The sequence below is a fragment of the Bubalus kerabau genome, chromosome 4 (genome assembly GCF_029407905.1).
Source record: "Bubalus kerabau isolate K-KA32 ecotype Philippines breed swamp buffalo chromosome 4, PCC_UOA_SB_1v2, whole genome shotgun sequence".
NCBI classification, from domain to species: Eukaryota; Metazoa; Chordata; class Mammalia; order Artiodactyla; family Bovidae; genus Bubalus; species Bubalus kerabau.
The window spans coordinates 112,316,230-112,328,933 of NC_073627.1; the positions used below are offsets into that span (position 1 = coordinate 112,316,230).

Sequence of the window (12,704 nt, forward strand, 5' to 3'; positions counted from 1 at the left end):
AACAACTCAGTGGAAAGCGAGACATCTGTTCCCATTATAAAGCAGAGCTATGACATTCTGTGCTACTGGGTGACATTATTATTGTCATTATTTTTGTTAGTTTGTGTAAGCACAGAATCACACATAAATAGGTATATTGGCCAAGGGACTGCATAACAAAACATCTGTTTTTTTTTTTCCCCAGAGAATTCTAAATAGTAAAATCCTCAAATACCAAATTTGATTGCGCTTTATGAATTCTGTGATCATTTCTGCTACTTGTTTACTTAGAACTGCCAAGCCAATTTTAATCTGCTGCTTTAGACAAAAGTATTCTTGGTGGCTTCATTAGATGAGGCTATGCTCAAATGTCAGTTGTTACTCTGGGGCAAAGAAAATGCAGAGCACCAAATTCTCTTTCAAGCAAACCCTGACGGTAGCAAAAGCGCCAGTTACAAAAATCTGAACCTACCAGATTCTGAACCTACCAGACAACCCCATTCATTAATAGTGCAGAGTAGGTATATCTACAACAACTGCCATGGGAACAGCATCCCCTTAGACGGGATGTAGTCTGATGTAGATTCATTTTATAATATGAAGAGGACAAAGTTGGAAATTCTAGCCTCATAATGAAATTTCCTACAAATTTATTGTTCATGGTCCAATTAGATATGTAATCTGATAAAACTTTGCATTCAGCCAAACCTAAAATAAAATTCAAACACAAAGTAGTAACACTTTAATCAATCAGAGAACAAAGAGAACTAGATTTCTGTCCTCTTCCTCCAATCTTTTAAAATCAAATGGTAAATTATAAGCAGGAAATCTGGCCCAATCCAAACTTTATATACAAATCCAATCTCATATATTCTGAATCAATTCACATTTAGCCCAAATTCTAACACTTCAGTTCTCAGCAAACCTAACTGACATTCATAATGATTGCTCCAGGACACTAGAATAGCTTTACTCTCTAAAGAAATATTAAATTTTCTCCATCATATTCTTTATTCAGGAAAGAGGAACAACTACAGTTTAGAATATATTTTCAACAATACTGAAAAAAAAAGTTTTCTATTTATTGCTGCAACAATCAAGACTTTAAATGTATTCTTTAAGAAGTTAAAAGAGTCTTGCTAATATGTTTCAGAAAATAATTTTGAGCCTCATTTTTTTCTTTGGGCCCTTTATATAATTCCAGGGATACATGGCTTCTCCCTAATGAGCAGAGCCAGGTTTGATTTGTGGTAAAGATGTTCTGACAGACATTCTAGACTCTGGTGGGATTTGTATGAAGGTCTGGGCCTCAGGTTGGACCCTATGGCAGCCCATCAGGATATACCAATACAGAATATGGTTTCCCATGGGGAACTGCTGTGCATGTCACCAAGATGGCAGGAAGGTAATCAGTGTTTCTGAATTGCCACATGCCAGACTCCTTTCCTGTGTTGACTCGTTTAATCACCACACTGTGGAAAAGTATTATCCCTGATTCACAGACATAGAAACAAAGTCTGAGAGAAATACAGTAATTTGCCTAAGGTCACAGAGCCATGAAGATCTGAACCCCCTGTCTCCCCGCTACTCTCAGCTTATACTACTGGCAATATAAAGACTTCCTTTATTTCCAAAAGTTATATTCTTCCCTTCAAACACTTCAAAGAAAACCACAGCTGCTGGGGATTTTTCTAATCTTTCTTTTTAAGAATTGCAAGGTAATACTTGTTTATTTTATTTATTTTTTTTTTTGGTGAGCTCAGTGTAGAATTGGGGACTAAGAAATGATTTTCAAAATTAGATTAATTTTAGCATGTGATAATGTATTGATAGTTCTTAATTTTTATTTTTTGAAAGAATTGTTAAAGGACTCTTGGATCAATATTTTCCATTATATTGCTACTGAATTAAGGAAATACTTAAAAAAAATCTACCTTATATATGGCCTACACAAGTTAAAGAAATGCTTTGGTACTGAAATATTTATGGATGAAATGATATACTGTTTGGATTTCTTTCAAACTTATCCAGAGAAAGAGGTAGGTGGTTATATACATAAAGAAAACAAGATAGGCTATGGGCTGATAAATGTGGAATATGGATGACAGTTTATGAGGGGTTATTATAATATTCTCTCTTTTTTTTTTTTTGTAAATTTTTAACAGTAAAAATGTATGTAGAAAATATGCTTGGGGTTTTAAAGTCTCATCAGGTTACTTATATGCTACTTTCTGGAGCCGTCCCTTGGTATTCAGTCTTTCAGTTAACATGTGTTTATTGAATAGCTACTATATTCCCAGCATTGTGCTAACTTGATTCAACTTAAATGAATATGTGAACAATAAAAAAATAAATATGAGGGATTGTTTATGATGAATGTTTTTTATTCAAAAGTCTGAAATTAATATAATGCTTGGGAATACTAACTAAAGATGTGGGTCATCTTTGAGAATTCTCTTAATCACTTCTCTGCACTGTATTCTGATCTTTTAGATGAATGATTTTATGCTGTCATGAATGGGCACAGAAATGGGTGGGGAAGCACGGCTTTCATTCAGATACTGAAATAATCCTGGGCTATAGGTATATAGAGTGCATACAGCCTCACTCCCTTGATTCTCTTTTCCTCTTTTCTACTTGCTTAGCAAAATCCCAACAGGCTCTCAGTCTAACTCTATGCTTATTTTCCTACTCAAGCTGAACATCCCTGGAAAAAAAAAAACACACAACAATAATGATCCATGCCTCTGTAAAACTATGACCACAAATACCAAGTGGGCAATCCTACATTTCCCTAGGCAGCTCACTCTCTGTGCCTCTACAATTGTTTTCTCTTTTTTTCTCCCTAATCTTCTATACCCCTTGCCCTTTCACACTCTTAGCCAATGATCTCCTGTATTATTTTCTTTAGCTACAAAAGGCATCTATAGAGAACTACCCAATCTTCCCAGCAGAAAATGTTCCATCCCATCCACATCTGTGCCCATTAACTCTACCTTCACTCTGGCCACCCAGGATGCAACTCCCCTGGCCTACCTAGGGCCACATTCTTCATTTGTGCACTGAATCTCATCATCTCCCTCCTTCTCAAGGACTTTGTCTCAGCTCCCTTGAGACTGGTTTTCAACTCCCTTTTCTTTCTGTAAAAACTTACTCATGAGGGGCTCCCACTAGCCCTGTTCTTTAAGAATACACTGGTGTCTGTAAGGATGACTGTGCAGTAACCTTGATGTGTCTATTCTTTCTCCTGAATACTCAATTTATAGCACTCTTCTTAAGCTCTACCTTCAAAATATATCTTAGTACCAATATTGTATGATTCTATATATATGAGGTATCTAGAACAGGCAAATTCATAAAGATATAAAGTTGAATAATGGTTAGCAGGGATTGAAGAGAGAGAATAAAGATGAGTCAGTGTTTAATGCATATAGAGTTTCAGTTTGGAATGATGAAGGGTTCTGAGGATAGATAGTGGTGATGATTATACAACAATGTAAATGTATTTCACACACTGAACTGTATACTTAAAAATATTAAAATAGTAAATTTTATGTTATGTATATTTTACCACAAAAGTATATATTTGAATCTACTGCTTTTTACTACTTTTATTACTATCATCCTAATTTGAAATACTGTCATCTCTCACCTGCATTATGATAATAGCCTACTGAAACATCTACCTGCTTTTAATCTTGCCCCCATGTCAGTCAGATCTCTACATACAACAGCAGAGTGATGTTTTAAACCATTAGGGAGATGCTGTAACTTGCCAGATCAAAACTCTGTTAGAATGAACTCCAACTCTAAGATCGAGCTTGTCATCAAAGACCTGGGTCTTTGTTCTTGCTTTCACTCTTCCCAGAATGCTCTTTTCAGAGCTGGTTCCTTCACTTCATTCAGTTTTTTGCTTACACATTACACCGTCATAGAGGCCATTCCTGATCACCTAATCTAAACTTTCCTCCTGACACACATATGTGCATGCATGTAGGCACATGTACTCATGAGAAACACATATATACCTTCCTCTGTTTTATTTTTCTTAATGGCTTTCTTACTACATGTATTTACCTATTTATTTATTAATTTGTTTGCTCCTCTTGACTTGGCTCAATGAATTATCTACTGCTGCTTTTCTGGACCTTAATCATGACTGGTACATAATAAGAGTTCAAGAAATATTTGTTTTCTAAAGGCATGATGGGGAAAGCTCTGCACGTTAAATCTGAAGTTTAGAAAACTGCAAATGGAAGTGTGCTCTTCAGCCACTCACATCCAAAAAGATTCTCCTTTCAAAACAAAGAAGTCCTTCAGTAACCAATGACAACAGTCCTTGGGGAAGGACTGCAGACAGCAGGAATGAGTGGGGGAGGGGAGAGATGAGATAATGAATGCCGGAGCACTGAGAAAAGCCTTAGATGCTGGTGCTTGTAGTATGTTATTATTCATAATTGTCATGTTGATGAGAAAGGGCTTAAAAGTCTCTTGAGAAAGATTTACTTAATGTTTAAGGAAAATACTCTTCAGAAGACTGTCATTTATTTGAGAAAATAGACTCATGGAAAGATTCCTATGGTATGCAGGTCACCCCTAAGTGATGAGGAGGAATGGCACCTTAATAGGAAAATGCTGAGTGTGTTCAGACATCCCTGGAGTCATCCTAGGCATAAAAGGTGGTGATAGTATTACTCTGGTATCTTGGTGGAGGGTCTAATCTTCTGGAGGCTAAATTAGGGCTTCCTAAACTTGAGTTCTCCTGTTGTATTATAGATTTCTTAAACTTTTGAAGAAGGAAATTAAGATGTAATTTTTCAAATAGTTATATAATAGAAATTTATTTTTAATAAGAAGCAAACTATTGTTAATTATAAAGAAAAAAAGAGTGTTCAGATTAGAGAGCAGAATTGCATTAACAGTTTATATTCTTACTTCTGCCGTTTCCTATTTTAAACAGGCTAACTTTCCCCCCTTATTTCTCAGTCAGTCCTATTCTGGAGACTTCCGGGTTCTTAGTGGGCACTTTGTGTTGCTGCTAACTGAGTGGACATCTCAAGGTCTTTCTTTACTTCCAGAAGTCTGGGTCACTCCTTAAGTTCTGAGGTCCTCATTGTTTCTTCCCTGCTTTGTGGGGTAAATGCAGTAAAAAGAGAAGTAGAGCTAATGACTCATGAGTCTGATACGGAGGGTGATGTACAATCTGTGTTTGCTTAAGACAGAGCGGGCCCAGAACATGGAACTTTCAACGGTAAATCTAAGAAAGTCCCTGGAAAACTGAGTAAGTTGGCCACCCTCCCACTACCAAGTTCAGGGATAGAACTGGTAGAAGAGCCAACTCATAGCATCATTCACTACAACTTGTGGCAAATTCTTGGTCCTGAGCCTTTTAACTTCCTGTGACTTCAGGGATCTCCTCTGGGCATCTTTAACCCTCTTTTTCTCATTGAATTATTTGCATTGAATGGAAGCCTATGGATTTCTTAAAGCCTCAAATACAGTCCCTAAAGCAAGGAGGAAAATTATGTTTCTAAATTATGATGAATGAAATGACTATTTGCCTCTTTCTACCCCCATTCTGTTCCAGTGACTATCATTTAGACTAACCAAGGGGCTCGGACCCTACCCCAGATCTGAGGTCTAATCTTATTTGTGGACTTGAAGCATTTCAGGAGTCCCAAGCCAGCTTCTCTGACCCATCTTTCAGCTTGGAACCTGAATCTGTGCTTATTCCCTACTTTGTGGCCTAGACCCCTGACTGGGACTCCACTTGTCAACATGTGTGCATGTTGCTACCTGCCTTGATATGCTTGCAAGGGTCCAGTGTCCCATGAATGGCATGAAGCATGTACGTGGTGTCCTGGCTTTTCCAGAATCCCTGATGCCACAAGCCTTGGCCTGCTCTTCAACTCTATGCTGCTGGGCTCTGCTCCTCATGGAGGCCCAGCCACTGTCCACAAGCCTCCTCTGCAGGGCCATCCCCACAGATAGCACCTCTGGGAGCTTTGGAGAAAGGTGCATCTCCAAATTAAAAAAGGGTGCCTTCTCTGGAATGACCAATTAGAAAAGAGTATCTTTCCTCAGGCAGCCTATAAGGCACAGGGTTTGGCACACACAGCCCTGGCTAGGTTTTAGCTCCTGCTGGCACTTCCATTGCTAAGAATACAATTTATACAACTACACACCTAGCTCTTCACAACACTAATGAATATATCTGGCCCAGCTGCCATCAGGACCTGACACAATGGCATGGTTTGTGTGTCTGGACAAATTTGGTCTCATTACTAAGTGCTGAACTTGACCCTGCATTTGCTCTTTGTCTACCCTGCTTCCATCTCCTTCAGCTTTCAGGTTACTCCTATTTAGGCTCTTTCTTAACCTGCTGGTGTAAAAAAAAGTAATCCTATAGCCTACGAAAACCTAAATAGACAACATTAATTAGATAAGATTTGCTTTTCTATCAAATATTATAATAAAATTCAATTTTAGTATAACAACCACCCATTGGCAATAGTGCTTTTTTACTTTTGATCTCTGCTGGTTTCTGGATGGATTTTCTAGTCTTTTCGACTCTTTTTTTCCCCCCAAAGACCTTTGGGTAATCCTGTGTTTTCTCTTTCCAAAGACTATTGAAGTTTCTTAGATAGAAGAGAGTTTTCTAATATAATTTTGACTTCAGGCCTACATCACAATTTATTATTCCAGACTTCTCTGTGAAAAAGATGAAGGTGTGAAACTCGACTGTTAAAACAGTAGTAGCTCCTAAAAGGTGGAACAGAAAACAGAATATAGGAAAGACAAGTTATGGTCTGACAGCTCTGGCACATCCCAGTTCTGGGAGGAAGGTGGCGACAGCAAGCACAATCCATTCTGGATGATGCAGAGAAAAGACGAGAGATGAGAAAAGCCATTTGGACCCGTTGAATTGTGTTACACTGAGATTCTGAAAGCTTACTGAGCCAAAGAAAATCTTTTATTATTTGGAACTGCAGGCTTTGAAAGTTCAATCAATTAAAGCCAAGTTTCCCTGATGGAACACAGAGTTACCACAAAGTCTGAATCTGCCATGAAGCCATGTGTTACTTTGTGAAAACAAACTGAATTTTATTTTGTGAGGAAGGACAGTAGATTGTTTATATATCTCTTTTATATTTAAATGCAAGCCATTTAGTGATTTCAGGAACATCATTGTTTTTACAATGCTACCTTCTATAGTTAAATGGGTACATAATAAATATTGCATAGAACACATAAATACTTAAGAGATAATTTTAGTGAAACCATAGGCTAAGTATTACATGGTACCCATAAATACACATATCTATCTAAATATGTAGGTATCTAGAGACAGTGAATGAATACATACATAAAATTAAGAGACAGAATTAAAGTTTCATAAAGATGGTTAGACATTATGCTTTAGTTTAGAGAATGTCAGTTCCCTTGAAATGCTTTTGCACAGCCAGATCTATGCTAACATCAAAAACTGTTTTCTTTTCTTTTAGCCACACAAAATAGCTTAATAAGTGGAAAAAATTTCTCCAGGGTGCTTTCCCTCCTTAGAGCATTGTGTAAAGGATGTAGAAAAAAGTTTGGAAAGAAAGGCTTATCTGCATTTATAAACTCCAGATGGGGTTGGATTTTTCACACATAATGAATGAGCTTGAGTCCACTAATTGTATAATCACTTCTTGAGCCTCCAATCATCCCCCTCTAGGTGACTTCCTCTAATTCTAGCTATTAGCCATGTAGAAATAATGGTCTGCATTTGAAATTTCCTCACTTTTATCCTATTTGCTATGAGGCATGAGTAGACAGCAGTAGACTTACTTGTGTTTATCTTCTGAAGTGAAATATGCTTTTCCAGTTGCCTCCTAAGTTTCACCTCTGCTCCATACTTTCCAGTGGTCCCATTGTCGGCCAGAATGAAGTGGGAATGCATACTGTTGAGAACCGTGAGCTTGCTCATGGGATTGGACATGGTCTGATACGGCCGGACCACCTGTAGAATTTCAAAAGGAAGGGGCAGAAGTCAGAGAAAAGAGTACTAAATATGAAAAGGAGAATCAGACAGACAGGAAAGAGAGAGGGAAGTGAAATAAATTCTTTGGGACAGTGAAAGAATAGTCTATATCCTCTTTTTAATACTGTTTCAGGTAGAAGCAAGATTTATAGTAAATGTTCTAGTCAAAGCATGATTACGCTTAAAGGATTATGTATTTATTTAATGTTTGGATTCTTTCTGCATAGAAAGAAGAGTTTGTGATTTTATTGTTCTCAAAAACTGGCATGTGAATGTCTGTTTCATTTTGAAGTTGATTGTTTATACATGCTGATGAACCAAAAATAATTTTTAGGTTTTTTTTTTGCTTCTATGTTTCTTCTCTCTATCATGTCCACACTCTAACAGGCACAGAAGAGCAGTCATGATTTGGGAGTATAGTGGAGGGTTAGGGGTGGAGGGTAGGGAATTGAGTAGGAGTGACTGCTCTCATTCAGCAATCTGAAGGTCTATTATTTAAAAATCTACACTGTTCTTAGACACCTTAAGTGGAAACGCTGAATGTAAAAATAACTGTCCCATGAGATGAATATGAATCAGGCTTAAAATGTTCATCTCTGTTGTGTTTTTTGGTTGTGTTATCTTAATTTCATGGTGAATTATACTACCTAAAAGAGAACAATGCTTAGTATGGTCTTTTAGACTTTTGATCTAAAAAGAAAAACAAAACCTATTGTGAGCTAGTTGCTTTATACATTATCTATCTTCCTTGAAACAATCATGCAAGGTAGATGCTGTTATGTTTATTGTGTATATGAGGAAACAGAGATGGAGATGACATAGGTTTTATAAGAGTTTACTACACACAGAACCAGAATTCACATCCAGGTCTGCCTGATTCCAAAATCCATGGTTATTCATTCCCCTTTCCCAAACTGTTTAGACACAATGGAAACAAAATGATGTATCAGAATATTTAGGTAAAAACTTCACTCAAGACTATGAAAAGGAACATTCAACGAACTCATTGTTATACAAACTCCATACAGTTATCTCTGTACTGAATCACTGAAATTGACAAGACAGAAATAAATGTGAAAGGGCTTTTATTTCTGTGCCTTTATGCAGTTTATACATTAATTATAGAGTTGAGATGCTCTTGTTCATTTTTGGTATGAAATAACTCATCAGGAAAAGCTGTAGTAAGATTGAGTAGTTTGATAAAGGAATTACAAAGTGATTTAATAAAGACAGTGTTAGTAGAAAAGATCTCATAAAAGTCATATTTTACACCTTGATGCTGATTCAAAACCCCACATTTCTATGTGCCTGGCACACAGAATCTACTCGATGAATAGTGAATGAATTAATTTAAATAAAACTTGAGACAGTTGAAAATTAAAAACTCTCTCTTATATGAATTTTTTGGGAATTGATCTAATCTAAATTTAAAATGGGTAATTCTGAGCTTTTGAAATATCCTTCAGTCCTTTTAAATATGTCTTTATTTGTTAATATAGCATAATATAACATTAATTCACGGCTTCATTCTTGTTGGCTCTCATTGATAAAGGAAGCCCATAAATTCGTGATTATTGCTTCCAGTAATCACATGGAGCAGTATTCAATGACTGTTTTGTCTAGATGAGTGAATGAGAGTCCCCTCACCCCTGAACTACAGAGAGTGTGGTTGGCTAACCCCATCCTGAGTTCTTTATCACTGAAAGAGTAGGTCGCTTGTGGTTAAAATTTCCATTTTGTTGTTACTTGTTTTTGATCATAAAACATTCATTCTACTGCAGAGTGCAAGTTAATAAATATTAATGCTTTGTTGAAAAAGACTTAGCAGAAGACTTTCTCCTATTCTTAAAGTGCCTATGCATTGTACTTTTGGACAAAAGAAAACACTTTAGGTTACTGTTGTCTCTTTCCTAACAGCAGTTCCCCAAGGCTCCATGCCAAGAAAGAAGGAACCCCAAAGCAGTTCTGTGAGGGGCATGTAGATTTTCTAGAGGTTAATGATGGTGAACCCTAGACACGTTCTAGCTGAGATACGGGGCATGTTTTCTAATTCTTGGGAACCTAATTAAAGACCATAAGTGAAACTGACATTTTCAAATGAATAAAGGAGTGAAAATGCTTCTGGGCCAACCTGATGTAATTACCATGATCTCAGATTAAAAGAACATAATTAAGTCATCTGACTATATTCTATATATCGATTTCCCCTACCACAATATTCCAAGGACATTGGTACTTCAGTCTTCAGAGTTTTTACTTTCTTTTCTTGTGAAACATGGTGCATCAGCTGTTTGGAAATACTAAACATTTCAATTAGTTATGATAGGAGGGTCAAGTTTACACTCATGAATTTTAATTTCTTCATTTTATTGCTCCCATTTCTTTGAATCTTATGTTAAGATAACTTAAAGGTGGTTATATTTTGGCAAACATTTTTTTCTGCTGAATAATAGAGGACATAAATCAAAAAAATAAGTTAAATGTCCTAAATTATTTTCTAGTCATCACTGGAAGAAGGTATGTTGACTCCTAGAACAATCATGAACATTTGGGGCATGGAAATCTCTTTGAATCCCAGTTCTGTCAACAGTGTGTGAATATGAATCTCACATTTTTAATCTGTAAAAGGGAAATGATAAAACTGCTTACTTCATGGGGATTAGATGAGATTATAGTGTAACTGGCAAGTACAGTTGCTGTAAGTAACTGGCACTATGCCTGGTAGATTTTTCAGGCAATCTACAAATGTGAATTCCCTGTCAAGTTGGGCTTTATTTTACCAACTATAAACTGATTTTCCAATTGCAAACTAGTGACCAAAATGAAATGATGGGAGACAAATCATTGATTTCTGTTTAACACAGGTATTTAAGCTAATCAATATAAGTAAAGAAAATAAATTAGTAATCAGTTGCTTAAAATATGCAAGTGTTTTTTTCTTTTTATGTCCTCGTAGGTCATTTAAGATGGTGATATTCTGGAAATGTTTGCTGATTAAATGCAGAGTTGGAAATAACTTCCTAAATACTTCGGAGGAATCCACTTGGGTCCAACTCTTCTACAAAATCTACTTAATATTCCTCATAACAAACATACCAGCAGTCTATTTTTGTTCAACTTACAATTTGCATATCTACAAAAGATATGCTGATCTTCCTGTTAGGTTTTTCAAACAGAAAAAAATAATGCCTTCGTAGCACATGAATACAAATCAATTTTTCCTCTGACAAAATTCTGGAGGTAACGCATCCATTTTTATTGTTAAGAGCTCATAAAAAGAGGATGTTTTTGGAAACGTGTGTGTATGGGCATGTGCACGTGTGCATAGCAAGAACAACTGTGACCTGTAGGTATACGGGTTACTCCAGCACATTTCTCAGCCAGTGTTTCCTGGGAGAATCAAACTCTAATGTTCTGCAGTACTGATTGTATATAACAGATCATTTCCTCTCCTAAGAATACAGGATGGTACATGTTATATACCACCCTTGAGAGAACTGAGAAGAGAATCACTCAAATAATATTCTATATTTTGCAGTTCAAATGAGGAATCTCTGTTTAGAAGGGCGAATGGTGTCTGAAAGGTCTACATATCAAGTGATCTTCATGATTGGTAACTACATTGGTATCTATACATAGAAGGGAAATCTGCACAGAAATGGATTTTTGATACTTAGTATGTCATTCATTAATCTACTGTATACCACTTTGTACTGGCTGCTTGGTAATGTCTGGTTCCAAGGCTTCTGTGGATCACAATAAACTGGAAAATTCTGAAAGAGATGGGAATACCAGACCACCTGACCTGACTCTTGAGAAATCTGTATGCAGGTCAGGAAGCAACAGTTAGAACTGGACATGGAACAACAGACTGGTTCCAAATAGGAAAAGGAGTATGTCAAGGCTGTATATTGTCACCCTGCTTATTTAACTTATATGCAGAGTACGTCATGAGAAACGCTGGACTGGAAGAAACACAAGCTGGAATCAAGATTGCCAGGAGAAATATCAATAACCTCAGATATGCAGATGACACCACCCTTATGGCAGAAAGTGAAGAGGACCTCAAAAGCCTCTTGATGAAAGTGAAAGTGGAGAGTGAAAAAGTTGGCTTAAAGCTTAACATTCAGAAAATGAAGATCATGGCATCTGGTCCCATCACTTCATGGGCAATAGATGGGGAAACAGTGGAAACAGTGTCAGACTTTATTTGTTGGGGCTCCAAAATCACTGCAGATGGTGACTGCAGCCATGAAATTAAAAGACGCTTACTCCTTGGAAGGAAAGTTATGACCAACCTAGATAGCATATTGAAAAGCAGAGACATTACTTTGCCAACAAAGGTCCGTCTAGTCAAGGCTATGGTTTTTCCAGTGGTCATGTATGGATGTGAGAATTGGACTGTGAAGAAGGCTGAGCACTGAAGAATTGATGCTTTTGAACTGTGGTATTGGAGAAGACTCTTGAGAGTCCCTTGGACTGCAAGGAGACCCAACCAGTCCATTCTGAAGGAGATGAGCCCTGGGATTTCTTTGGAGGGAATGATGCTAAAGCTGAAACTCCAGTACTTTGGCCGCCTCATATGAAGAGTTGACTCATTGGAAAAGACTCTGATGCTGGGAGGGATTGGGGGCAGGAGGAGAAGGGGACGACAGAGAATGAGATGGCTGGATGGCATCACTGACTCGATGGACATGAGTCT

At 37.1% G+C, this 12,704-nt stretch overlaps 1 protein-coding gene across 1 annotated transcript in view; it reads right to left on the reverse strand.

Moving 5' to 3' along the window:
• TRPM3 (transient receptor potential cation channel subfamily M member 3) overlaps positions 1-12,704 on the reverse strand; it is a 299,435-nt gene that overhangs the window by 253,119 nt on the left and 33,612 nt on the right. The window contains exon 4 of the mRNA XM_055578293.1: positions 7,810-7,981. Coding sequence (XP_055434268.1) covers positions 7,810-7,981 — 172 coding nt within the window. The remainder of the gene's footprint in view (positions 1-7,809; positions 7,982-12,704) is intronic.